The sequence below is a fragment of the Lathamus discolor genome, chromosome 3 (genome assembly GCF_037157495.1).
Source record: "Lathamus discolor isolate bLatDis1 chromosome 3, bLatDis1.hap1, whole genome shotgun sequence".
NCBI lineage: Eukaryota > Metazoa > Chordata > Aves > Psittaciformes > Psittacidae > Lathamus > Lathamus discolor.
The window spans coordinates 7,942,863-7,970,258 of NC_088886.1; the positions used below are offsets into that span (position 1 = coordinate 7,942,863).

General features: G+C 41.3%; 1 protein-coding gene across 3 annotated transcripts in view; it reads left to right on the forward strand.

The window, feature by feature from the left end:
* The first annotated feature begins 371 nt into the window (after positions 1 to 371).
* Positions 372 to 27,396, forward strand: part of TTC39A (tetratricopeptide repeat domain 39A) — a 51,279-nt gene continuing 24,254 nt past the window's right edge. Inside the window, exons 1-8 of one of the 3 annotated variants that reach the window (XM_065673367.1) lie at positions 372 to 730; positions 12,060 to 12,164; positions 19,118 to 19,249; positions 19,753 to 19,829; positions 20,346 to 20,413; positions 23,253 to 23,317; positions 25,740 to 25,839; positions 26,652 to 26,717. In XM_065673367.1, the coding sequence (XP_065529439.1) occupies positions 696 to 730; positions 12,060 to 12,164; positions 19,118 to 19,249; positions 19,753 to 19,829; positions 20,346 to 20,413; positions 23,253 to 23,317; positions 25,740 to 25,839; positions 26,652 to 26,717 (648 nt within the window). In that variant the 5' untranslated portion in view covers positions 372 to 695. Of the gene's footprint in view, positions 731 to 9,965; positions 10,010 to 12,059; positions 12,165 to 19,117; positions 19,250 to 19,752; positions 19,830 to 20,345; positions 20,414 to 23,252; positions 23,318 to 25,739; positions 25,840 to 26,651; positions 26,718 to 27,396 lie in introns of those variants that run through there. The other 2 variants (XM_065673368.1, XM_065673366.1) reach the window with 2 other exon arrangements.

Consider the following 27,396-nt stretch of genomic DNA (forward strand, 5'->3'; position numbering starts at 1 on the left):
TGAAGCTGCGTGGTTGACATGATTAATTTGGCTAGCATATATATTAGAAAACAATCTTTATTACATGTATTATAAAACTTCTTTTTCAGTATTGCATATCTATTGTAGTTCCAATTGGCTTAACTCTGTATTTAAAACAACGAGCACTTCAGCTGATAAATGTGAAATGTAAGCACTGTTGGTCGTTACTCCTTTTCTACCATTACCTCACCACGGTGTTTTGGGGCAGAGGCTCCACACAGGCAAGCACTGCATTGGAAGTAGGGGCGTAGAGAGTTCAGGCATTTAGAACTTAATAGAAGTTATCTTTTCCACCCGTGTTTTCTCAAGAGCAATTAATTGCAGTACTTAATGCACGTTCCCCTGTGGAGGGCCCCCCACAGGCCTCCCTTCACCTCAGTTCCGGGGCAGGCTGGACCCTTCCCCACACAGAGCGCAGGCACCGAGCCCCGCACCGGCGCGGACCAGCCCTAACCCCGCTGGTACCGTGCTCGGGGCAGCCGCTGCCGCTCACCTGTGGGGGCGGCCCCTCGGCCCTGCCCGAACATGCGCCGAGGCTCGCTGCTGCCGCCGCCGCTCCACACCATGCGAGGTGGCTGCGGCTGCCGCCCGCGCCGGGGAGCAGCAGCGCCGCCCGCCCGCTCCGGCCTCCCTCCCTCCCTCCGGCTCCCGGGGACGCCCTTCGCGACGCCTCCATGGACCCCCGCGCGGCCAGCGGCGGCGACGCCCGGTACGGGGCTGCAGCGGGCGGGCGGGGGGGGGGGGGCCACTGCCGTTACCTCAGGCCTCGGGGGGCAACGGGGGCTGTAACGCCACAGGCGGGGCCGGCTCGGGGGTCGTTGGGGGCTGCGCTGCCTCCCCCCGGCTTTGCGGAGCGCTGTGTCCTGGGCGGGAGCGCCGGGCTGGGGGTCCGGTCTCCAGAGGCGCCGGTGTGGAGCGGGGGTGAGGGCTGTTCGTCGCACGGGTTAAGCCGCCCGGCTGGGTCTGGAGCCTGTAGATCGAGTTTGGTGCCTGTCTGAAGGGCTCCTTCTGGCTGCGGGCAGGCAGTGTCCCCGTAGCTCCAGCCCCGTCGTGTCCGGAGCGGCCGGGGATGCCCAGGTGCAGTGGCCGCAGACCGCTCAGGGGTGCGGGTGAACGCGGCTGTCCGCCCGCTCACCAACCTGAGCGCGGCCGCTGGAGGGGCGCAAACTGCTTTGTGCGCTTTGAGGGCATTATCTATCTCCTTACTCATTTTCTCTTGGACAAAAGCATTAGCTTAAGCTAACTACATGCCTGTACAGCAGTCCTTCACAGAGCCACATGCAAATTAACTTCAAGTCCTTAAAGTGGTGTTTAAGAGCATTGGCGTGTCTCTGAAGTCTGTGGAAGAGCACGGAAGACCTTGTCGTTGAGCTGCTGTTTGCACAGCTTGTAGCACACCGTGACAGTGGAACGCTGATGGTGATTGCTCTGTAACTCAACACCTCCTTGCTCACCCTGGCTGTAGGTGGATAGCTTTCCTTTCTCCTTTCCACCTGTGCGCTCCCACAGCCCCTAAAACACACAAACTTCCCTTGCGTGCGTGTGAGGGAGCTGTTTCTTCCAGCTGAATCAGTGTGCAAATAGCATTCTTCCCTGGTGATGACGGCGTGTTGCGTTTTCGATGTGGCTGCGTTAAAGGCCTGTTCGTGGGTTTCCTATTTGACATAAGACTTCTGAAACAATCTGCTTTATAATCTGTGCAGGATTAGAAACTTTTGAGAGCACGGTTTGAAAGGTCAGTAAACTGTTTCTGTACTTGGAAGGAGGTGGTAAAGATGCTGTTCATGACTTCACATGAAGCACTGCGAGAGGTGTTTTGCTCTGGTTTGGCCTGCTTTCCTTAGATCTTAAAGTTGAAACCAGCAAACATTTAATTCATCCTCAGAAACCATGGTGGAAAAGGTTTCCTGAACTTCAGATTCTAAGAGCTACAAGATAGAGCTCATTTTTTAGTGGCATATGTATTAACATTAGAATTATTACAGAGTGGAGGTAGGCGGGCCAGTGGAACTTAAAGCAGCAAAGTCCTGTAGGATTTCATATGGAGTATTAGACCTGCTAATGATCCAGAATGACTTGTATTAGTACTTGTAATAGTTTTATACAGTTTTGTTGCCATGTTCTGTCTTGATAATCCCTTAAGGGTGAACAATCCTTATGTTTTTACAGCTTTTCTTCAGTTTTACTCTCCAGGGTGGGAAGGTGGCCCCCGCGTTTCCAATAATGATTTTAAATCACAGCATTAAATGACTCCCAGGCCTTGTGTTTGTGCTGACAATTGCAGCTGCAGAGGCTGAGATCGCGATTGTGTTGTGCTTCACGGGTTCTGAATGTGCAGAAATGTTCAGGAGCAGGAAGGGGCTTGGTGGATTCTCCTGGATTGGGCAGGTTGTCCCAGGCTCGGGCTGTGTTGCTGAAGCTGCTGGAGGTGCTGGTGCTGGGTCCCCATCACCTCTCTGCAGCTCCATCTACTGGAACCAGTTTCCAGTTTAACTGCTCTGGGATGTGAAGTGCTTCAGATGTTTCAGTTACTGCCCTGAAAAAAATTGGAAACACAAATACCAGGAATTTTGCCTTTTTTTTTCTTTCTGAAAAAAATATTACTATTTTATTGTAATTCATATTTTACTTTAAATGCTCCTTTAAAACCCTAATGAAGCTCCTAGACTGTTTTCACAGGCCTGAGCTTGTGGTTTCTTAGGTTTCAGATATGCTTTGGGAATAGATAGAAATGATTAGCTCATAGCTGGAAGACATGTTGATCTAGTGTACCGGTTGGAATGGGAAACTAGATGCCAGATTTTCTGAGTAGGGGGGTGAAAACCCACTTTGTAGGTTTTCAGCTTTCACCTTCACTTTGACAGTAGAACTTTTGGTCATCTTTTGTGGAAAAAGAGTTGGCAGAAGGGAGCCTGAACGCTCAGGTGTATGTGCTTTAATGGCTTGAATCTCAAATGCAAATCAAACTGGGTGCAGTACTGAGCTCACAGGTAATTTTATGTTTCTCTTTGGCTCTAACTAAAAGTATCACCCTGAGCTGCTGAAATCTTCACCCTGCACCTGCATAAAAGGTTTTAATTTTGACCAGTCCACATTTCCTGTCAGAAAGGGAAGAAATGCCAGAAAGATTTCACTGTTCTGATCCTGAGTTCAAAATCAGCCTTGCTTTTTTCCCCTTTTTTATCCTCAGGTAGCTTTCTTAGTTGGGTTTGCACTCCATAATGGAGAGAATAATAACCGTCTGCTTCCTGAAGCTGTTGTGCCTAAGAATAACTTCAAAATGGCTTTAGAAATACAAAGTGCCAGGAAAAGGACTTTTTTTCTGTTCCCAAGTATTGATTCAGTAGGCAGGTTCAGGAGAGTTATAAAGGTGTATTGAAGTGCTGTGCTTTAATTTTTACTCAACTGCAGAGAAAGTGGTGTTGTTATTGGTCAAGGTACTGTGCAATATGCTTTGCAGATGACTGCTGAGATATAAAGTGAGTTTGATGGAAGCTCTCGGGGAAATGAAATCTGAAATTTCATGTAAAGCAATGATTAAAGGCAAAACAACAATCCTGTTCAAGTACTTTGTGTCATTCCTATGTATTTTTTATGAGAGCCTAAAGTAGTGTTCACCAATGGAATTGAAACAAAAGCATGATTTTTATTTTTTAAGTCACAATAAAAGATATTACAGAATAATTTATTTTGAAAAGCTTTGCATAGATTTCATGCAAAAAAGACCCCAAACCAAACAAAACCAAAAACCAAACCAAGAAGCATATCAGCCCAGATTAAATATTGCAAGAAGATGCCTTTTAAGTCAAAATGCATATTTCATTCCTTCCATGTTCATCACCACACTGAAATCTGACAGAAGTGAACTTGGTGTAAGAAAGTACAAACCAGGCTTTCCAAAATGCTGGAGTAAGATCATAGAATCCCAGACTGGTTTGGGTTGGAGGGACCTTGAAGCTCATCCAGTTCCAACCCCATGCCACAGGCAGGGACACCTTCCACTAGAGCAGCTTCCTCCAAAACCTATCCAGCCTGGCCTTGAGCACTGCCAGGGATGGGGCAGCCACAGCTTCTCTGGGCACCCTGTGCCTCAGCACCCTCACAGGGAAGAGCTTCTGCCTAAGATCTGATCTAAAGCTACATAACTGTTTTGTTACCTCCCAGTCAGTCCTTATTACTGCTAGGTAATGCAGAATCCAACAGAAAGGGAAAACTCAATAAATACTCCCTAAATCCTCACTGAATCTTATTTCAGAAATAATGCAGACTCTACCCTGGTCTTGCAGGCCCTATACAACCAAATCTCACAGATTTTGTCTGTTTTTTTTACCATGAATGTGGCAGACCAGAGTTTGTGTTATGCTTACTGTTTTGTTTGTTTGTTGAGTACCTGAATGTGCTCAGCAACATGGCAAGACAGTGGACTAGTGCAGCTCTTGTTATTTCTCATTAGTCTTAATAGAGCAAGTGGGTCTAAAGATGTTGAGATGATTAAAAAACCCAAAAAGGTGTGATAAGAATCACATCTATCCTTCAAAGTGACAAAGATTGTAAAGTATTTGAATTGAAAAGAGCTGTCCAAACTTGCTTTTATGATTTATGATGAAAATTTACTCTCAGTTGCAGCAATCTTGTAATTCTGACCCTGTGTGAGCTAATTTTCTTCTTACATTCCAGTTTGCTAATGCAGTTCCAGGATGCTTGGGTTGGTAATTTGTAATTTGCTAGACTATATTGTGTGTGTGTGTGTGTGTGTATAGTGTGTCTGATGCAGGCAGTTCTAACTGGGAATAATCACCCACAGTGGTGTATTTAGCCCTCTGTGAACAGCTGGAGCAGTACAACACGGAAAGAGAACTGCAAAAATGACACCAATACTTTTTATTTATCTGAACAAACCTATCTTAATGAATTTATTGTGGTGTTTGCCTATTCAAATACAGGATGAGGACAGTGAATGTAATGCAGCCTACATCCTGCTTGGTGCAATTTAAACAGCAGTGAGGCCAAGGGCAGAACACCACTGATTACCTGGTCTTTGTTCTGCTGGCTCACTGCTTTGCCACATCGCTTTGTTCTGTGCCTTCCCTGGAACAGGAGTGCTGAAAGCTTGAGTATCTTTTTAACAACAGACTTTTGCCATGAAGTTCTTTACTGTAAGGCACCGGAATGGGTTGCCCAGGGAAGTTGTGAACGCTCCATCCCTGGCGGTGTTCAAGGCCAGGTTGGACAGAGCCTTGTGTGGGATGGTTTAGTGTGAGGTGTCCCTGCCCATGGCAGGGGGGTTGGAACTGGATGATCTTAAGGTCCTTTCCAACCCTAACTATTCTGTGATTCTGTGACATTGCTGAAGCCTCAGCAACTTGGTGATTTGAGAGCTGTGTTAACCTCAAAAATTAATTGTGTCATACTCCATGTGCAACTTGAAATAGCAAGGTATCCTGAATTCCAGATTTGCATCACTGTTGTCTCTTTATGCAGGATATTTGGAGAATATTGAATCCTTTCCAACTGCTTTGTTGTTAGAAGTAATGGCATTTCTGCAGCACCAAGGATTCTTAGTCACCGGTCAGAAACATGTTTAAGAACACAAAAAGATAAATGCTGAGGTATTACTAGCTTGGCATATAGAACAGGAAGGGATATGGTAGAACTAATTCTCTTTCATTAACTTATTTGCTTTTGAATTGCGAAGAAATTTCTGTATTGTCTGAAAACTGAATAGTAACAAATTATTGTGAGAAGGGCTTACTGTGATTCTCCTTTTCATGGTAATGAGAGAGAGCTGCTCATCCGAGATTATTTCTGATCTCTTGTGGTTTTGGAAATCTTTGCAAAAGAAGAAAAGAATTCCTCCCAAGTGATGTGCTTTTTGTTTGCCTTGATTATAAAGATTTCTTCAGGCTCAGAACATTGTAAAGTGGTGTTGCTCAAAGCAGTCATCTGTTTACAAAAGTAGTAGCCATGGATTTAGGATGCTGAAGTTGAAAAGACTAATGAAAGTAACTCTGGGTGTATCCTGATATCTCCTGATGTCTCCGTGGTTATCCAGCATGATGAGAACAGCGGTGCCATGGCAAGAATTTCTGTGTTCAGTGGTGGTATTTTTGGGAACATGCACCAGGACACCCTGGTGTCTGTTGAAGGTACTTGACCACACATGGTGACCTGTGTATCAGCAAGCCGAGACATGTTCATATGTTGGAAGTGCCTTTAGATGTTTTTTTGTGTTAAGAACTGAAATTCAGACCTTTGAAATGTATTTTGGGATGCTCCTCACATGTATAAGTGGTTGAAGTGTTAGCACTGACAAAGCTTTGGTAGCATGAGTGGCACAGCTTTTGTAGGGGCAATACTCCTTCCTCTTTGGGGAAAAATGAAGCCATTTTGGGCATTTGAGACTAATCTCTTCAGTTCCATTTCATACGCTGTGAAGAGATTGTTTAAGTATTTATTACTTTGACTACATGGCTAGACACAACACTCTCTAAATGTCTTTGTAAAGGCAGACTGTAGTGCTGGTTGTTGTTTCTCTGTACGTACTAAGCTCTCCACCATCATGGTGCTGAGGTGTGCTGCCTCAGTATATTCGCTCTTGATGCAGGTAGTTTAAGAGGCCTGTGTCTGTGCATCTTAGTCCTTTGTACCAGTCTTATGAGTGTGTGTGATGTCTTTTTAATAGCATAAGATTAGCATTATCATGCAAAAATTGAAACTGTATGTTAGAGAGCCCTTGATATAAAGAGAGTAAAGGAGGCCAAAACACAATATTGTCCAGATTGTTAAATATAAAATAAAATCAAGAGCAAATACTCCAGAGTCACTTAACAGGAAACTTTAGAGCTTTAACTGTAACCCGTCAGATAAAGAGCTATGTTCCCCTTGCCTTCCATGTAGCAGGCCTGGGTGCCGAATGGTTCCTGTTGTGTCGCAGGAGCGGGAGGGCAGGAGCAGAAGACAGCTGAGCAGTACAGGCAGAGCTGTTGCAGAAATCAACTCAGAGCCTGGGTTAGTATTCACTACAATAGCTTTGTTGATGGTTTTGAATAAGACGGAAGCGGCATCAGTCATTACTGAGCCCAGTTGTGCTGATGTTGTTCAAGACCCTGAAAGAGGTCTCTGGAGATAGATCTCATAGAGATTTTGCTGTGAATCATAGCATCAACTAGGTTGGAAAAGACCTTTAAGATCATTAAGTCCAGCTTCGGATGGGAATATATTCTTTCCATTAGACGTTTTTCTCTGATCTTGCATCTCACTTGCTTTTGCATGTTTGGAGCTAGCCTATATTTGGAAAACAGGGTGTGCTTCCACTGCTCCCCACTGTAATGTTCTTCTGATAATGGAGAGCAGAGGGTCAGCTACTGAGTCACCAGACTTGGTCTTCTCTGTCACAGTTTCTCATCAAGTACTGGTTTAGCTCAATTGCACTTGACTCTTTGTGTTTTATTCTCTTCCTCCCAGTGAAGTTACCCATGTACACTAACTCGGCTGACTTAGGCACATAACATAGATTTGGCAGAGAAATGCATACATATTTTAGGATGTGACTAATTTAACTTGCTTTCACTGTTTCACAATACTGAAAGAGCTCTTGAATTACTGTTAAAAGCTTTACTATAAAGGCACAAACTTCAGACTTACCTTTCTTTGCAAAGTTCTGATAATTACTGGGTCAAAGGAGTCAGTAACTTAGCATTTTTCAGGATACACAGTTCAAGATCCTTTTTGTTGAAGATATCCATAAAATTCAATGACAAATCATAAAGCATATGTGCTGCAAACTTATAGTAAGAAGCCAGGCATCATCATGCGTGAAGTGAAATACAGTTATGCAGAAATATGGTAACTCCCACGCTCAAAAAAACCTTCCCTCCCCTTCACTTTGACCATGGAAAATATGATTTTTTCCATGTGAAAATACTTCACTTTTCATTAATATTCAGAAACTTAATTTTGCTTAGTTCTTCATATTCATTTTGTTTGATATTGCTCTTGGCATAAAAAGGATGTGATGTTTAAGGGAAAAAAGGCATGGCCTAGGATGTCCTGAGTAATTGTGCTTCTAACTAGAGACAACGGGGATGCAGTGGAGTAAGAAGATCAGGTCGTATCATAAGTCACAGGGTAGACTGTTATTATGATTTGTGAAGCACCCCCAGTTGTGGTCCCTGGGGCAGAGAATGATGATTTCATAAATAAAACCACAATGAGAACCATATGACTGTCCTTGCAAGACCTGCTGCCAGAATGCAAAAACATGGAAAGAAGCTTCTAAAACAAAGGGGGAAATGGCCTAAATTTGGAAATATTGCAGATCTTTTTAGATTTGTTTTCTTTTGGATACATGTGGGGAAAGAGAGGTTGCATGCTGAAGGCTGTCTGACCATGTAAGAGTTTCCGGAGAAGTGGTACTCAAATGAAAACCTGCCAGCTCAGGTCCTGAAGAACTTGGCGGAACAGCCAGAGCCTTCACCATACGGAGTTTTAATGACCATTTAGAGCAATACGGTATAAAAACTGTATAAATAGCTGGTGAAAATCCAGAATAATCTTTCTGGAGGAGCTCATGATCCTGCTGTGGAAGCACCCTGGTTGATTTTAAGTTATAACCAGTAGTTATTCCCGACTGAGGGAAAAGGAAAATGGTAATATCTTCTATCTCCTGCTGTGGCCCAGTTACCTAGTGCTGTTATAGACATGTAATGGAGTCATTAATGGGGCAGCCTGTGGATCAATTACAATAATTTATATACCAAATGCAGCACAGGCTTTTCCTGTACAGGATGTCATAAAACTAGCATTTAAGAGATTTAATCAGGTATGCTAATGTCTTCAGAGTATCTTCCTGAAATTACCCTTCACTTTTTTGTCAGTTTTGGGCCTTCCTTCTGTGGTTGATGTCTTCATTATTGGCACTGCTTTCTGTAATCTAACAAATAAGGCCATGTATAAGAGAAAGGACATGTATAATTTTTAACATTAGTCTTCAAGAAATGAACTTAGATAAGTGTGACATAGCTGATCGACTTCTACGGTCCAGATGTTGTAATGAGGGAGATTAGTAGTACAGTACTAGTAGTAATAGAGTACAAGCTTTAGCTGCTTGTAGCTGAACTTCTTACGTATAAGACCAGTACTGGTGATGTGCCAGCAAAGCAGCTTGGGAACATACACTTACTTTATTTTGGGCAAAATCAGCCAAATGAGCTTACTCCACTGATTGAATTATTTATGCCAAGTCGCCTCAATTTGCATGGCATTAAAGAGAGACTTTTACAAAGAACATGTGAAGTCTCACTACCTCCCAGACTTATAGGAGGCAGCAAAAAGCAACAGTTTGTGTAGTGGAATGAAGCCTGTTCTGCAGAGAATCAGTGCTGGGAAAGAAGTACTTTCTCCCCTCTCTGGTCTGTCTATTCCTCACATTTACAGCAATTAATGCCTCAGTTCTCTTGCAGGTCAGCTGGCCTCGTTTGACTCTGTTCTGGTTCATAGGTTTCTGATGTGACCCATTGCTACATGCAGTAATTTTTATTGTTTTGGATCCATAATTACAGGGATACCTGACTTCTGCCCAGTTTGTACCGAATGAAAGGTAGCTGATGCTGCCACTAATTTCAGACAGGTCTGCAGATCAAAGATATACCAGCACCTTCTCCATTAGTAGCATCCAGTGATAGATGAACTTCATGTGTCATTGACTGGCTTCCAAATCACTCATTTATAGTACATTATAAGTGAAATAATGATGCTCATAACTCTTCTCGTATCATCCCTAATGGCCAATCAGAGTACGGTGTGGCAGGCAGTGGGCACTGCCCTACTCTCTGCTCACACTGTGACTGTCACTCAGAGCTGGGTAAGTAGCACCGAGTGCTTCTGCTGCCGCTCGATGCTCGTGCCTGGCTGCTGAGTGAGCATCATACAAATCGTACATCATCATACAAATGACTATGTCAGAAAACACAAGACATTTAGCAAAAAGGTAAGTAGCAGTGCACAGCATTTTCCATTTGGCGTAGAGGCAGTTCTGATCTTGCTGTTGAAAGCAGGAGAGAATCTGCAGCCCTCTGAAGCATGACTAATCAGTTTGCTGAAATGCTTAGCACTCTTTAGTTTAAAGTATTTCTTCCCTGTTGTTAACAGCAACAAATGATGATTTGTAGCATTTAAGTAAGGTGTGTATGCAGTTCAGGTCTTAAACTCTTTGCTTGGGAGCTACATCAAATGTCAGGATTCCATGGAGCAGGATGGAAGGGTGCTGCTGGGGGTGGCACTGTGTTAACTTTTATTCCAGAAAAGATGCCAAGTAATTAATATATCTTATTTGTGCTTTGAGAATCAAGTGATTTTTTTTTTTCTTTGTCATCTTTCTATTTCAAAGGGATATTTTGAAAAGATTTATTTGTCTTGAATGGGGTAATTCTCCTGCATTGACAAGAAACAAACAAACAGAAAAAATAGGTAAAATGTTACTAGTCTAAACATATTAAACCAGACGAGAATATGTTTTATATAGTCTTAAATATGCTATTTGCTTCAGGGACACAGATTTTTAAAAGGGCAGATATGAATCGTAATTCATATAAACAGTAATCGGCAGAGTTTTAGTTATTACAGTAAGTAAGGCTCAGAATAGGACACTATATTGCATATTGTATGAGATGAATGCCAAGACTTGGTTAATCAGTGTTTGCAAAACACTTGGTGGAAGTATTGGGCACAGAAGGATTCGCAGCGTATCTGAAGTGTGAACAGTGTCATATAATGTTTCTCTCGACTTTATAAACCTGTTTTTCATATCTATAATTATGCTCCCTTTTTCTTTGGAGTCATTATTAAAAACAAACCCAAGCTGCTGCAGTTAGTAGTTATTGCTGATGCTATCTGTTTGTTCTGTGCTCCTCTGTCTTTTCCGTAAGATGATACCAGGACTTTGCTTTCTGTTGTTCCTTTCAGCAGGCAATGTGCTATGCCATTTTTAAAGGAACTAGTGCATTTTCTAAGTCACAAGACAAATCACATTAGTTATTGCTGTTTGGAGTCAGGAACATGCTGAGGATTTGTTTGTGTTATGTTGGGGGAGTTTTCTTTGTACAGACTTGTATACAACATGTTAGTGGAATATAGCTCTTTGATCATTACATGCAGATGTTTCAGTGTCCTAACATTGGCCAGGTGACCTTAACTTTGTTAGTGCAAGGCCTTATTGTTTCATCTGTGAATTTTTTTTGTCTAGCAGTTCTGATGATGATGAACTTGGGCCAGAGTTATTCAGCTGGTCTGTATTATCTTGCTGCCAGTAACCCAAAGACCAGCTGAGAACCCTTGTGATGGGTCAGGCTGACATCTGAATGTTGTAAGGGAGAAAAGTACAGCCAGAGTAAGCTGCTGAGAATCTTCTGACTTTGAGATGCAGCAGCAGCAGGGGTTTTTATGAGTGCTGTAGCATTTCATACAGATGATGTTCCCAGGAGCAGGCACAATGTGGATTTCAACCCACCTGCATGTGTTCAGTAGTCTACTGGTCAGGAGCCATGCTGAACATGACCTGAACTAAAGCAGGTGTTCCAGCAGCAGTCAATAGAATAATCTGGTGCAGTCTAGCAATGTCTCATCCTTAAAGTGACAGCGGGATCATAATGTCACTAGCCTGTAGTCTCTTGTCAGCTCTACATACACTCCGATGTGCATTGTCACCCAGTGCTTCTGTGTTCCTGATACCTGAGCTCATCAGATTTCCACGCTCCCACATGGTAACTTCTGCATGTCCAGGTTCTTACTTACATTACATGCAGTTTATTTTGTTTTCAGGAAAACAAAACTTGAAGAGCTTTCCACATGTCACAGGGTAAGAGCATAGTTAAAGAAAACCACCAACCAACATAATGAAAGTCACCTTCATCTTTTGCAATTATTGGAAATGGAATAGCAGGTTATACATGACAATAAGGCTAGAACTGCAGAAAGGGGGTTCAAATGTAGCAGCAATGCACCAGTAGATGTGCTGAGTTTCTTCTGTCTTCTTCTGGCAGGTCATCTACATCAGACCTCAATGTGGCATTGCGTGAGTGTATGGCAGCTCTGGATTTGTTTCTTAACAACAAGTTCTCGGATGCTTTGGCTTCTTTACAAGCAAAGTAAGTTGATTACTTTTACTAGTTTTTCTCCATTCAGTTTAATTTGCTTTATCATCTCTGAGTAGAATTGACTAGACAGCTAGTTCTGTGTTAATAGTTGATAAGACTGCATGGTGTTGTTCTAGAAGCAAGTTAATATGTTAAGTTTTGGGGAAGACGGAAGTGCTTTACACTTGGGTAAGTAAAGAGATTGATCAAAGGTAGCTACAGAAAGCACAGAATTGTTGTCCAGAGAAGTAGCTCCTCAGCTGTAGCACAGTATGTGTTGTTCTTGCTCCTGGAAGAATAAAACCCGTGGTTTAACACTTATTTTTGTTTCCCTCCTCTTTTACCCATATTTTTCTGCATACTCTGAAGAATTTGAGAACCTACAGTTTTGTGTCTAAATGAGCAATTGTCCAGGAATTGCCAGGTTTCAGACACATTACTTTAGGTATGAATTCTTGGTTTATTGTCTTTTTAATAACCACTTGCAGAAACTTTCTCACAGCTTATTTGCAATTCAGGGTTGTGGTCATGCACTGTCTCCTAATTACATTGCAGCCCAACATGTAATGAGTGGCCCAGCTGCAAGCAGTGAGCGAGGTAATAAAATAGCTTCTAAAAAGTTGTTGCATCTTTACAATGTCTGTGAATTTTCCTACCCTGTCCTGAAGTTACCTGTGCTCTTGGCTTAGTGAAGTCTGTGGTTAAATCACATTCTTTCCCCTTTTTTGCTCCATTTATTTTTGAGCCATCAGCAAATTTACATCAGGCCTTTTTTCAGGCCACTGGGATGTGAAATAAGTAAAATTCATAGGTAACGCAGTAGTGTGTGTTCGATATGCATCTGCAGTAACTGTAGTAAATACTACATGCCGGCTTTGTTGCTGTATCAGCCTCAGTCTTTCAGCTTAACCATGAAAGTACACTCTGTGAAAGACATTCATGACAAATTGTAGGCTCAGATGTATGGTTTTATTCACAGCAGTGTTGTTTTGTGTTTATATATCATCAGAAGTTATAATAAAAATGCTAAGAAGAATAACTGTGTGGTCATTAAATTCTGACAGTAAAGCCCCTGTGCCCATCTGGAAATGCTTACTCAGTGCTTAGCATAAAATAGGGAGATATTTTATTGAAGGGGGTTTTCAAAACACTGCAAAAGCTAGTGAGGCTGCAGGGTTCTTTTTCTGTAAATCCATTTTTCTTCTCTTGCATATGGGTTTTATTCAGCTTTTGTTGGGCTCTGCAGAACATATTTCATGAGCTGATCCTCTGGTTTTGTACCTGATCGTATTCCACAGTGCAAAACCATTTTGAAACTGATTTTTCATGTTATTCCTGTTGCCTTTGGCAGTGAGGAAAATAGACTCACGATCTTTGCAAGTGTAATGCAGAAACAGGATGCTAAATTTCCCCACAGATGATATCCATTATGGTCGTACTCCATCTCATTAGGGAATGACAAGAGCTGTAGAGTGGGCACATGTGGTAATACTGAGGATTTTCTTTAGGAGTCATCAGTTCCTCACTGTTGCCTTTTAGCATGCTGAGATTTGAAATTGGTTTTCACAGTCCATAAACATACTATCTTTGTTTAAAGAAATACTTTTCAGTTTTTACATGCTTGTAAAGAATTTCGTATCACAGATTTTGCAGCTTTGCCACTTACATTGTAGGACATACTCTGCTCTGTATTACATTATTGCAGATTCACTAAATTACTCACATTTGGCTTCCACAATAAGTGTACTTGCAACTGATTTGTACCATGTGTAACTGAGAGCAGATTTGGCAATGTATGAGAATTAAAATTGGAAGATCTTTCCTAGCAGCTTAGAAATAAATATCTGAGGATGATGTCTAGACTAGTGTTGAGGTAAAGCTCTTTTTTTCCTGTTAGAAAAACAAATCCATCATAAAGATCTAATTTCATAAAGAATTCATCTGGTGTTTTTGTTTCATGTTGCATAACTTTTCTTGTTTCCTCCACTACCTTTTAGCTTTCAGAGTCAGGTTTCTTTATCATCATTAACAATCATTGTACAATATGATTAAATTATCTTGTGGTTTCTGCAGCAAGTTTGATTAAATTCACCTTTCATATAGAGTAGTCATACTAAGTTGAAGAACTCTTAAGAGTTAAATTCAGTCACCAAACACAGCAGTGATTTTTCAATATGTAACCTGTTAACTGTGACAATGAGTAGCACTGAAACTGTCTAGTCACTGGAGTGGGGAAAAAATATCGTCCTCCTTCTCAACCCTGAGATACTTACAGAAATCGATTAAAAGCTGACTAGGTTTTAGCCCTCATGTAATTGCAAACAGGTAATCATAAATCAAAGAGTTGGTCCTGGTGAGATGTCCCTTTCACTTCCCCAGGATAAATGCTTAATATTTTAATATTTATCCTGAAGGCAAGCAGGACATAATCACCTGATTTTGTCATGCTTTGACATGCCAAGTTATTTGACATCAGCATCATAGTTCGCTCCCAATTCACTTGGGAGAATGGTATATAGTAAAGATAAATGATATATAGTAAAGATAAATTCATTACATGGAGTGATCATTGAGAGAGCTGAGACACATCTGTATTGCTGCTTGCAATCCTGTAAGAACAGTATGAGAACAATTCATTCCAGGCAGTTGACTTTATTCTGAAAATAGACTTCAAAAAGCATTTGGTGTTGTCTGGTGGCATGTTAATTCTAGAATGACTGTGTTTGAAAGGTAAATTCAGTGCTTTGATGTGGGAGTATCTCTGATGGGTCTGAAGAAATGGTGTTATTACTCTGCTAGTTACTTGTGAAACTCTTACTGGAATAGTGTAGTTCTGTGGTACCTATTCACTATCACTGGAATCTTTAATATGAGCCAGATTTACAGTATTAAATGTTATCTTGTATATTCTGATCTGTAAAAAGTTTGAAGAGGTTACTAGGGAATGGGAGCCTTTTGTAATGACTGTTTCCATGGTGTGGTGAAATGTTTTTGCCCTTGTAGAACAAAAACAAACATGAGGGTGGAGGAGCTCTCTCTGAGAACTGATCTGGCAAAGCTAGTGTGTCACTGTCAAACTGAGAGTAGTGGAAGAGCAAGGGGAATTACATGGAGGCAGAGTGAGGCTCTAGACAGTGTTTGGATAAAGATGGTGCACAGCTCTGCAGAAAGGTTGAGTTAGCTATTTATTGTAAAGAATGTCAAGAACATGAAGAAGATCATTATTTCTAGGGGTTTTTTTCCTCTTTTTTATGCCTGGAGTCTACAAGAAGACTACTTTTATAGTCACTGTAAAGAAATACATTACTGTCAATACCTGGCCTTGTTGGTTTCACCTCCTAAATCATAGAATCATAGAATAGTTAGGGTTGGAAAGGACCTCAAGATCATCCAGTTCCAACCCCCCTGCCATGGACAGGGACACCTCGCACTAAACCATCCCACCCAAGGCTTCATCCAACCTGGCCTTGAACACTGCCAGGGATGGAGCACTCACAACATCCCTGGGCAACCCATTCCAGTGCCTCACCACCCTCACAGTAAAGAACTTCTTCCTTATACCAAATCTAAACTTCCCCTGTTTAAGTTTTAATCCGTTACCCCTTGTCCTGTCACTACAGTCCCTAATGAAGAGTCCCTCCCCAGCATCCTTATAGGCCCCCTTCAGATACTGGAAGGCTGCTATGAGGTCTCTACTTCTCTTCTCCAGGCTGAACAGCCCCAAGTTTCTCAGCCTAATGGAAGAACTTACTAGATTCCAAATCTTGGAGAATGGCTTAGATCAAAAAGTCTCAGGGTTCTCTTGTTTTTCTCTCTGTGGAAGCCTATGTGGTCGGTCTAGCGTGTTGTTTGGGTGTTGGGTGGAACTTCTGATCAAAGATGAGGAAAACCTTCAGGCCTTGTGTGACCACATTCTCTTGGTGCAGTTTCAGTTTGGGCCTTGGGTTCTTACTCACGGGTGAACTGAGCAGACTTGGCTGGTCTGTGGAGGACCTTTCTCACACTGTGCTGTTGGATTTGTTTAACTTGTTTGAGGCATCTTGATACTAAATCAGGGCATGGATTTGAATGTGGGGTTTCCATAACCTGTCCTGCCTGCTGGATTCCTGTGGAAGCATCCACAAAAAGGTTTTGGGCACTGTGTTTTCACAAAAAATACCAGCCCCTGGGTTAATCCTGAGGTCAACCAGGACCATACTTTGGTTTCCATACTTTAGCCGGAGGGGAAGAGCTATTACTGTGCTCTCTTAGGTCCTTGGTTTCAAGCAGGAATAAAAGTGTTCTCCAGCAGCTCTCAAGAAGGGATAGTACTACAAGATCATGCACATAGTTGGAGAACAGGCATGTGGCATAACTCCCTAAGTGCCTAAAGATATTAGTTATAATCCTCTTACTCAGCCATGTGATACCAACTACTGGGATAAGTCATTAATCACAATATTAGTTTTATTTATGTCATAAAGACTTGTTAACTCCAGCGATGTCCTGGGAAAAGTGCTGCTGAGGAATCAAAGAAGAAATAAAAAAGCTATCAAGTTTCATTCTGTATCCATCTGCATAAAATGCAGGCCTTAAAACTCAGGGCAGTATGCCAGGATGGAACTGGCAACCTTAATTGTATGGTTAGTATAAATAGCATAGATAACTCTTTTATATTTGGTTGTATTACTACTTGCATCCCAGCCCCTGAAAAAAATAAGAGTAAATTCGAGTGTTGATAAATACCAGTTGACTAATGATAAACATTATTATTATCTCCTTTAAATACTAGAGACAAAATAGATGAAACCATTGATTAGCGCAGGGGTGATTTGGTATCGGAAGCAAAGTATTGGGGAGGGAAATCCTTCTTCACCATGTGTATGTGAAAAGTATCAATTTTCCTTTTAGTGCAGTGAATTTAATATTTATCTGCTTTGATTTTGAAAGCAAATTTCTACCATTTGGAAAGAACTATTTTAGTGCCTTCCCTGTGCTTTGAATTTGAACCTTGGGAAGGGTTTTATTTTAATAAATACAAGATGAAGTGTGTTTCTCTGCACCCTCTGAGGCTGATGAGTAATCAAATGAACGGGAGCACTTCATCAGGCTGGCATTTTATAGTATGTTCCTTTTTTTTCTGCTTTACATTATCATTCTGCTGAAAGAATCATGGTCTGGAAGGCCAGGACAGAGCTGTTCTGTCTCCACTGAATTTTTCTTCTTGAAAGAGAAAGGTAATGAAGTGGCTCAGCATTAGAAACAAACACCGTGAAGTATACAGAATCACAGAATCCCAAGGGTTGGAAGGGACCTAAAAAGATCATCTAGTCCAACCCCCCTGCAAGAGCAGGGTAACCTACAGTACATCACACAGGAACTTGTCCAGGCGGGCCTTGAATATCTCCAGTGTAGGAGACTCCACAACCCCCCTGGGCAGCCTGTTCCAGTGCTCTGTCACTCTTACAGTAAAGAAGTTCTTCCTTATGTTAACGTGGAACTTCCTATGCTCCAGTTTACACCCATTGCCCCTTGTCCTATCACTGGATATCACTGAAAAAAGCCTAGCTCCATCATCCTGACACCTACCCTTCACATATTTGTAAACATTGATGAGGTCACCCCTCAGTCTCCTCTTTTGCAAGCTAAAGAGACCCAGCTCCCTCAGCCTCTCCTCATAAGGGAGATGTTCCACTCCCTTAATCATCTTTGTGGCTCTGCGCTGGACTCCTTCAAGCAATTCCCTGTCCTTCTTGAACAGAGGGGCCCAGAACTGGACGCAATATTCCAGATGCGGCCTCACCAAGGCTGAGTAGAGGGGGAGGAGAACCTCTCTTGACCTACTAACCACTCCCTTTCTAATGCACCCTAAGATGCCATTTGCCTTCTTGGCCACAAGAGCACATTGCTGGCTCATGGTCATCCTCCTATCCAACAGGTGTGGTGAGGGGTGACATGCTGTTGAAAGGATATCCTTGTGTGACTGCAAGTATTTTTGAGTGTTTCCTGCTATATAAATGGGGATCTACCTGGTTCCGTTCTAAAATGATCTAAATGGCAATTGCTGCTCTTCAGCAGTATTTGTCTAAGTTGTGCTATTTGTCGGGGTGGATTAGCAAGGTCTACAGAGAGTTTCTGAGGCAGGAATTCATCTCAACTTGCCCTTCAACATATTTCCCAAGTCGTCTTTATTGGACCTCTGCACCTGAAGGTATTTTGATTCATTGGCAGAGGCTTGTACTAAACATAGGTACTGTCTGAATGCTGTAAATGTGTGCAATATATAAACCCTTCTTCCTGCCAGAGGAAGAAAGACAACGTCTTCCTGCCTGTAGGAGTTAATTGTTTCTCTTGCACTAATGCCAGAGTTTTTGGCTTTCTGCAGAAGAGGCACCATCTGAAATCCCACAGGATAATATTTCAGTTGAATGGATTGGGGTGGAAGGTTGGCGGAAGGGGAACAAAGAAAAAAGCTGTAACGTCTGACATGGATTGGAATGCTTCTGATGGGAAGAGCTGTTTGAAGAAGATTCTATTTTGGCTGCGGTTATAGTATTGTGTTACTTACCTCCTTTAGTCTGTCCTGGGTAAACATCCCAAATTAGAAGAAGGATATCTGGATTTCTGTCATATGTTCTCATATTGATTAGATACTCCATTAAAAAACCAAACCCCGCATAATTCTGTTGTCCCTGAATGGCTTAGCCATGTGGTTAATTCCCGTGCTTTTATATATTAAATACCTATCCTCCGCTCAGAACTGGAACGTTTTAGCACAGTTATTGAAACTGGAGCTGTAAGCGTGGTTTCTTGAACAAATCTCGATCTCCTTGATTATTTTGCATGTCCTTTGTGTTTGATTTCTAGTTTATTTAAGCCTTGTTCCCATGAGGCTGATACATTTCTGGAATTGGATTTATATTTCTTTTTTAAAAGTGATAATATAATCAAATCAGCTGTGCTTTGCATCTTGTGTTTTCTTTCAGAACTAAAGAGAGTATGTATCATGCGCTGACTTATGCCACCATATTGGAAATGCAAGCAATGATGACATTTGATCCTCAGGACATACTGAATGCAGGAAACACAATGAAGGAAGCTCAAGCTACTTGCCAAAAGTAAGTGTGGAGCAGTTCAGTCAATAAATGTGCCCTTCATGGGAAAGTTTTGAAAGAGATACAGGTGAAAAAAGGACATATGATCTATACAAATCATAGGAAAACTGAAGTTGGAAGGGACATCAGGAGTTCCTCTAGTCCAGCTGCCTGTGCAAAGGAGGGTCAGTTATGAGGTCACACCACATAACTTTGGGTTTTCGGCAGTCTGGTCTTGAAAACCTCAGTTTACTGCAATATTTCTTGTCAGTTAGGTTTTAGTTCTATCAGAAGCCCTGATTCTCCAGTGTCTGGAAGTTATTTGCTGTTTACAGACACTGCAAAGTCTTCCCATTTGGTAGCTAGCTGTGTGTGAGTCAGCTGTGCTCCCACTTCTGTACACATATGTACACATATGTTAGTATGTTAGTATGTATGTTAGTGACTCTCTGGGTGGCCAGCTGAAAGATACAGTACTCTGTTGTTGATGCTTTGTGCTCACAATGACCAAATTGCCTTTTCTACAGATTTAGGAAGAAATCTACAGTAGCTGATTCTATCAACAACCTTGTGCATAGACAAAGCCTTGAACACTTCACTGAAGGTAACATTATCTCTAATGTGTTACTCCCTTTACTTTTTACTCCTTTTTTTCCCCCCTCTCTTCCCTTTTTCTCTTTCCTTTCTTTAATGTGAATTGTGTAGTATTGTTCCCCAATGTGGTTTTCAGATTGTGAGGTCATTGACAACATTTGGCAGTTGCTGTGTCAGCATATCCAAAATCACTAACTGATTTTGTTGATTGCTGCCTTGGCATTTCCAAAAAATTGCTGGGTAAAGAGGAACCTAAAAAGAACGAATGAAATGCTTACAAAGGTTCTAGATCCAGGAATTCCTGGAAAACGCCAGAGGAATTCCTGCATAGGTTCTGTAACTGTGTGTCGTTTGTGTTTGGAAACTAGTGTTCCAGTAGTCTAGGACTGAAACACTGCAGCAAGTTTGGAAAGGTTTTTTCTCAGTTTGAGCTTTGTGATGTTCTTCCTGTATTAATGGGCTAAGTGTTTTTTCATGACTTTTTATGGGATTGATTTGTTTTCTTTCCCCCTCTGTGTGACACTAGAGGAAATCCATGCAGAAATTTGCTATGCTGAATGTTTACTTCAGAGAGCAGCACTCACATTCCTCCAGGTAAGGATTCCTGCATGGCTCTCTGGGAGGAAAAAACACCGTACACGTTTCTTAAAATGAAGGAAATGGTAGAAGACCATAGTTTGACCTAAGGGTGTAATAATCTTTTAACAGGATTAAATCTGGTGATGAGATAGATAGGCTGAGAAAGTTGGGGCTGTTCAGCCTGGAGAAGAGAAGGCTGCGTGGAGACCTCATAACAGCCTTCCAGTACCTGAAGGGGGCCTATAGGGATGCTGGGGAGGGACTCTTCATTAGGGACTGTAGTGACAGGACAAGGGGTAACGGGTTAAAACTTAAACAGGGGAAGTTTAGATTGGATATAAGGAGGAAATTCTTTCCTGTTAGGGTGGTGAGGCACTGGAATGGGTTGCCCAGGGAGGTTGTGAGTGCTCCATCCCTGGCAGTGTTCAAGGCCAGGTTGGATGAAGCCTTGGGTGGGATGGTTTAGTGCGAGGTGTCCCTGTCCATGGCAGGGGGGTTGGAACTGGATGATCTTGAGGTCCTTTCCAACCCTAACTATTCTGTGATTCTGTAGTAGAATGCATTTGTTACACAGTGCTGCCTGTCTTTGAAAGAAGGGGAGCTCTACCTCTTCTTTGAATTTTAACTATCTAAACAAATGTAGCTTGGTTTGTTTGCTGGTTCAACATTAGCAGTACTTATTTGGGCTCAAGTTTGCAACTGGAATTGTTAATCATAGTGGAAGTAACTGATTTTTCTTCTTGATGTGACTGTACTTGCTATATGACAGTCGGATCTCTTCATCTGTGCAGAAGGGACAATAAAAGTCACATTCACAAAGGGCTTCTGCTTCTTGGCTCAAAGATGCTGATAGAGAATGAAATCCACATGGTGATTTTATAGTGTTTGGGAACTGCCAGATGGGCTCTGATTGAGGTCGCTTATGAACCATGTAACCTTTTTCAGTGACTTGTCATGCCCCTCCTCAAGAAACTATTGCTTCATAGCAAAACCAGTAATCAGAGTCGCTTCTCCTGAAGATTTTTAGGGTGCTGATGATGGTGACTTCATGGTAAGATGCAGGACTTTGAAATGGCCATGGTGTAGCTCCCTATTTCCATATTCCTTTGGTCTGAGTAGCTTTTAGCACTGGGGACAGTTTGGGACAGCTATGGAAGCAAGGTTTTTCAGAACTTCTCCGTTGTGTCTGTAAGAAAGGAGTGTTTTAATTCAGTGACTCTTGGTTTTAAGCACTATTTTCACGGGTATCTGCTTTTAAGAATGTTTATAGATACGTGAGAGATTTGCGAGTAAGAAAATAATTTCTTGTCCTCTTCTGCACAAAGAATGTCTGTCCGCTCGCTTCCTCTTCTGTTCTGTGTTTAATGTTTCATGAACGGGTTTTAAAAATTAAACAAAGGCACTTGGTTCCAGCAGCTGTTGAAGTGGGTTAGGCTTGATGCGTAACAAAAATGACCAAATCCAGTTGAAAACACAGAAAAATTCGTCTCAGGATTTTTCAAGGGCTGGACTATTCTCATGTCAGTCATCTCTGTTGTTGGTATAATGAGTATTCAGAATTCAAGCATTTTAAAGCCATCTTGTTTCCTCTTTCAGTTTTACATTCAAAGGAAAATATAACTGAATCTTTAATTATGGTTAGGTATGCAGGACGCCCCCCCCCCAGTTGCTAATTAAAAACTGTTTTTTGCTTGTGATTGGGATTCACGTGTCTGGGGATGTATCCTCAGGAATTATATGTTCATTTATGGTGCATAGTTTTTGTCCTCAACAATCACAATAATGTTGCTTAAGGATGACTTTAAAGGACACAGGTCTTGTTGTAGGCTGCAGGAGTAAGCCGCTGCCCTTCAGTTCAGTCCATCAGGCGTCCTATGGTAGTTCATAAAAAGCAAAGTCTGGAAGAAGCTGAGCTGTGACTTTGGTTGGATCGAGTTATCTTCCTTACAGGCAGATGGAAAGCACTTTGGGGCAGGTTCTGTCTCTTTATTTACATGTCAGTGAGCACAACTGGGCCCTGCTTCTTTAACAATAACAGCAAAACTACCAAATGTTCATCTAATCTATGCTATTTTCTCCACAATGCTTCATACAGCCTCTTAAAATGCCATCACAAAACCCATCTGCTAAAACACATGTAGTCTTCCTCTCCCAAAGTAATAGCAGATATCAAAACAAGCCAGAATGACAGGTTATATTTGATGAGTGAGGCAAGAAACTGCCACCAAAAGTTACAAGGCTAAAGAGTTCTCTCTTTGGAACTAATGGTCCCCCAGACACACTTTGCTGCAAGTTCTCAGTTTGTTATAGTTTGTAATGTAACATTACTATGCTAGTATGGATCTCATAGATACCTGAGTATTCAGATCAGAAAGACTATATCCAGCATAACTCTACTTACCTTGCTTCCTTTTCAGGATGTAAAACCACATTCTTTAGACTCTGGAGGACAGGCTGTTATTTGTATCTGGTGTTGAGCCAGGAAATGTTCAGATCTTAACTGTGCTGAAGGACAAATGAGAGAAGGCTATTTTTCAGAAGCCACAAATTCATGGTACCTTAGGTACCATTCATTAGCTTAGTCCCTGCGTCCATTGATCCAAACTCAGATGGTCCAAAGGTTACAGGGGGCTAAACTAATCACAGAAGGCATCAAAATGTATTGCATATGTCTGAACAGAATAAATAATATTTTAACATAGAAAGGAAATCCTAGATCCCTGTATTGTTTCTCAGAGACTAGCATGGTCTGTGTCACGATGGTTATATTTAAGGCATGTGCTCATATGAAGAAAACAAAAGCCCTTTATAATGCTTACAAATTCATGTTGCTAATGTGTTTCCATTCTAACAGGATGAGAATATGGTTAGCTTCATTAAAGGAGGCATCAAAGTCCGAAACAGTTACCAAACATACAGGTAAGTCAGAGTGGTGATGTGATGAAGTGTACTCTTTCACTATAAAGTGTTGCTGGGCAAATTGTCCAATGCACAAATAATTACTGTGGTATTTATGGCAGCCTTTATTATGGTCCATAGAGTTTCTCAGCCCAAAATCCTCCTTTGCATAACAAAGGACATTGATATTATTGTTGATTTGTATTGTAAAGGTAGTGGACCCTAACCCTGTTAACTCCCAAACTTTGCCTACTTCAAGTACTGTATACTTGAAATTATGTCAAAAAATGACTGTTCTAAATGATGTAGTGGTGTGTGTCAGCATAGTGCAGTTTTGATGTCTCGTAGTCATTGGGCATATGAAATGGCATTTCTTTGTAGTTCCAAAAAGCTGTAGCTAGAACATTAAAAAGCAGTAGCTGAAGCAGAAGTAATTCCATAATAAATGCATGAAACTAAAACAAAATGAAGAGACAATAAATTGAAGTATAAAGGGCTTCAAACAAAGATTAAATTACAGGAAATAGGCTTATGGGGGCTAGTTACCATAGTAAAACAGATGCAGTTTGTCTGGGTCATGAAGTCCCTGAATAGTCAATTCCTAGATGATGTTTTTCCAAACGTACGCCATTGAGTGAATTATTTGCTTAGCTGGACTTTTAATCTGATTAAGTATGACAGTTGTTCTACTCTGAAGGTGCATGCTATTGAAAATGATAAGCAGCCCTGCTTGTCTGAACTCACAACATGCCTATTACTCAGTGTCTACAAGCCAAAACCACGTACTTAAGCGTATTTCTTTTCATCTGGGAAGTTGGAGAGAGCTACTTTCAACATGTGCAGAAGGTTTTGAAGTGCAGTAGTAAATCCTAAAAATTACATTAAACTGGGAAGCACACTCAGTTGTGCCTCAGTAAATTAAGACCAGCTCTAGTATATGTAAAAACAAAGTGCTATAAATTTAGTAGTTCTTAGGTGGTCTTCTTCAAAAGAATGCTAATAGCAACTTGCTTTGTACTAAAGCATGTATGTTAACAAAGGAGAAGTTTGTATGTACAGTTGGCAGTTACAATTGTTGGACTGTACCTTTGATGTGGGAAGAAAGAATTGTTTGCAGCATTGGTGAGAGTGTGTGCAACAGGTTACAGAGAAAACACTGGAATATGGAAATGAGACTTTATTTGCTTTGATTGACCAGTATTGTTTACAACATAGCTTTCATATAAGAAGCCATCTTTCCTTTCGCCACTGTTAGCAGCTGCCATTTGATAATCTGCAACAAGAACCATGAAAAGACATGAAAAGGTTGCAAAAATACAACTTTTATCAATGTACAAGTCCTTTTCAGGGAGGAAAGTTTATCATACACTGTAAAAAAGATGCAATGAGATAAAACGGTAATTCAGATTAAAACATTTGCTTATTGTCGGTGAATACAGAGTATAAGAAAACTTTCACAGTAATACAGACTTATGAATAATTTGAAGAAATGAAAGCTAAATGTGCATCATATTTTGTTGCATTGTAGGACTTGAAATTTGGACTCAGCCGCAAAAGGTCACATCTAGCAGATATGAAAGAGCATCCAGGCCAGGTTCTCCAGAAGTATACTGAAAGGGAGAGAAATGACAGTGCCCATATTTGTGTGGGTTGAAGGCAACTCTAAATGCAGGTCCATTGTAAAGACTGCAATTACAATGAATAGTGCTTTATCTGCTGGCAACAAGCAGTAGATAAAAACATGACAGCCTGAACGCAAATATGTGGCTGCCATTAAAAAAGGTGTTTTTTTCCTTCTCTTAGTAATTAACAAAATTAACTAAAACAATAGTGTGAAAAACACATAGCTAAAGAAAGCTTGGAGACAAAACAGGTTCAAATCCAGCCGGGTTACACAGGGAAGTAAAGGGATACTACAAAGTTGAGATCTAGAAAAGGTAGAAAAATAAGCAAAAGGTAATTTCCAATATGCCTGCCCTTTTAAAAATATTTCTTGCTGTTTTCCTATATATAATAAAATGTTCTTTTCAGTGAACATGAGGAAGAAGGGCATACCTTCAGGGATTAGTGAAACTCGCATCAAATTTGCTAATTTAAATTTAACTCTCCTGCACTGCCCCATCATCTCTTTTCATATTAGTAGAGGTTTATGTTGCACCCAGCAGCCATTCTTGACACATTTTCAGGCAGAAATGTGGTTGCAAATTGGCTACGTCTGTTTGACAGAAATTAATCTCCGGGACTCCATATTTTTGAATTGGTGGTAATGTGACAGAAGTGACTTGTGGATAGAGCCAACAAAATGATTGTTCACCTGGGTGAGATGACAGACTGACCTTTTTTGAACCACTGTGTAGTTCAAGGTGATCGGGTTACTTTCTTTCTGAATTGTAATCCATCATTTTATTTATTGACAATGTAACAGAATCTTGTGCATTTGCAGGGAGCTGGACAATCTCATACAGTCTCCACATTATGTCAAAGGAGAGAACCATCTTCATTTTGAGGGAGGTGTAAAACTTGGAGTGGGAGCATTTAATCTGGTACGTACCAAGAGTTCTTCTCTTGAAGTCCTGCAGCCTCCTGAAAATGATTCTTAACACCTAAGAAGTTCCGTGAACATCACTGTTACTAATTGTATGGTTATATTAGGTATGTGCTCTGACACAGGATCCTCATCTCTGGTCTCAGAATGTCAGACAGTAGTACACTTCAGAAATAGACTGCTACTTGCAGCATGGGCAGCACTGCTTTGTGTGTGCAGACCCACTTGTGCATCCTCATGGGGAGATTATCAACTGAGAAATTAGCTCATCTGATATGGGTTTAAGGGCATGTTCTTTGAGAATATAGCTGAGTGCCTGAGCTCAGCTTCCAGTAAAGGTGATAGTTAGCCAAGTGACCAATGACTGGGAGGTGCTTGGAGGGGAAGGTATTATAGTCTCATGAGAAGGAGCAAACTCAAATAGGGGCCAGGAGAAGCCTTGCTCAGAAGCAGCAGTTGCCTGTGCTTGTTGACTTCCATGTACTGTTTAACTGGCACTTGGGAAGCAACTAGGGACTTGACTGTTAGCAGGGCAGTATTTCTGAAACATCCAAGAAGTGCTGGAGCTACTGAGTGCTGTGTAAACATATTTCTGTGCAAGCAGTCTTGGAGACACAGGTTCCCTATATTAAACAGGTACTTGTGTTTAAGTTGTATGTGAAATATAGCAGGTGTGCGCATTTAGCCAGAAAATTGTCAGACATAAAGATGTTTTTAGTAATTTCAGTGTTCGGAAAAGGTGTAGGAGGCGGTGGGTAGCTGAGAGGCAGAAAGTCCATTACTGCGTAACTGTTGCATTTCTTTCCATAGACATTGTCCATGTTTCCCGCACGGATACTGAGATTGCTGGAGTTTGTTGGGTTTTCTGGGAACAAGGTAAATGTGAACTAAGTATTGGTAAAGTCCTCTCACTCTCAAATTAGAAACTGAGACAGGAGCTTCTCTCTTCTTCCTCATATTAGCTCAGTAGAGGCAAAAATCAAATAGTTCTATATGTCAGTTACGAAAACAGGCCAACGAAAGCAAAATACTCTCGTGGAAATGTAAGAGAAGTTCATGTACCAGCAGGGTTCTGAGAATACTTTGCTGAACACTCATAACTACAGATGAAAATTGTCCCTCTAATTGAATTTGTGATGTTTTCTTTTGGCCCTGGGATTTCTTGTATGGGTATGAGTGGGCTGATATTTGTGTTGGTGAGTCAGCTCCTATTCCAGTCTTTTTAATAACCCACTGAAGCATGACCTACGTTATCATAAATCTAAGTGAAACCCTGCTGTCTGCACACCATAAAAAAAGGAGTATTTTAAACATGTTGATCAAAGTTCATTGATGGGCATTTACTTTAACATCCTAAAAAGGTCTTTTTGCATTTACCATTGGTGAGTCAGAATCTAAAGCCAAAAGCAGAATTGCAACTGCCTTTTCAATCATTTCCAGTGGTGATTTTCCAAAGCTTGCAAGAACCTGTCCCCTGCACTACAGGCAGGAGTCTGGAAGGTGAAAGAAACAGTGACAGAGGAGGAGAGGGAAAGTTTGCGTATCATGTGCTGCA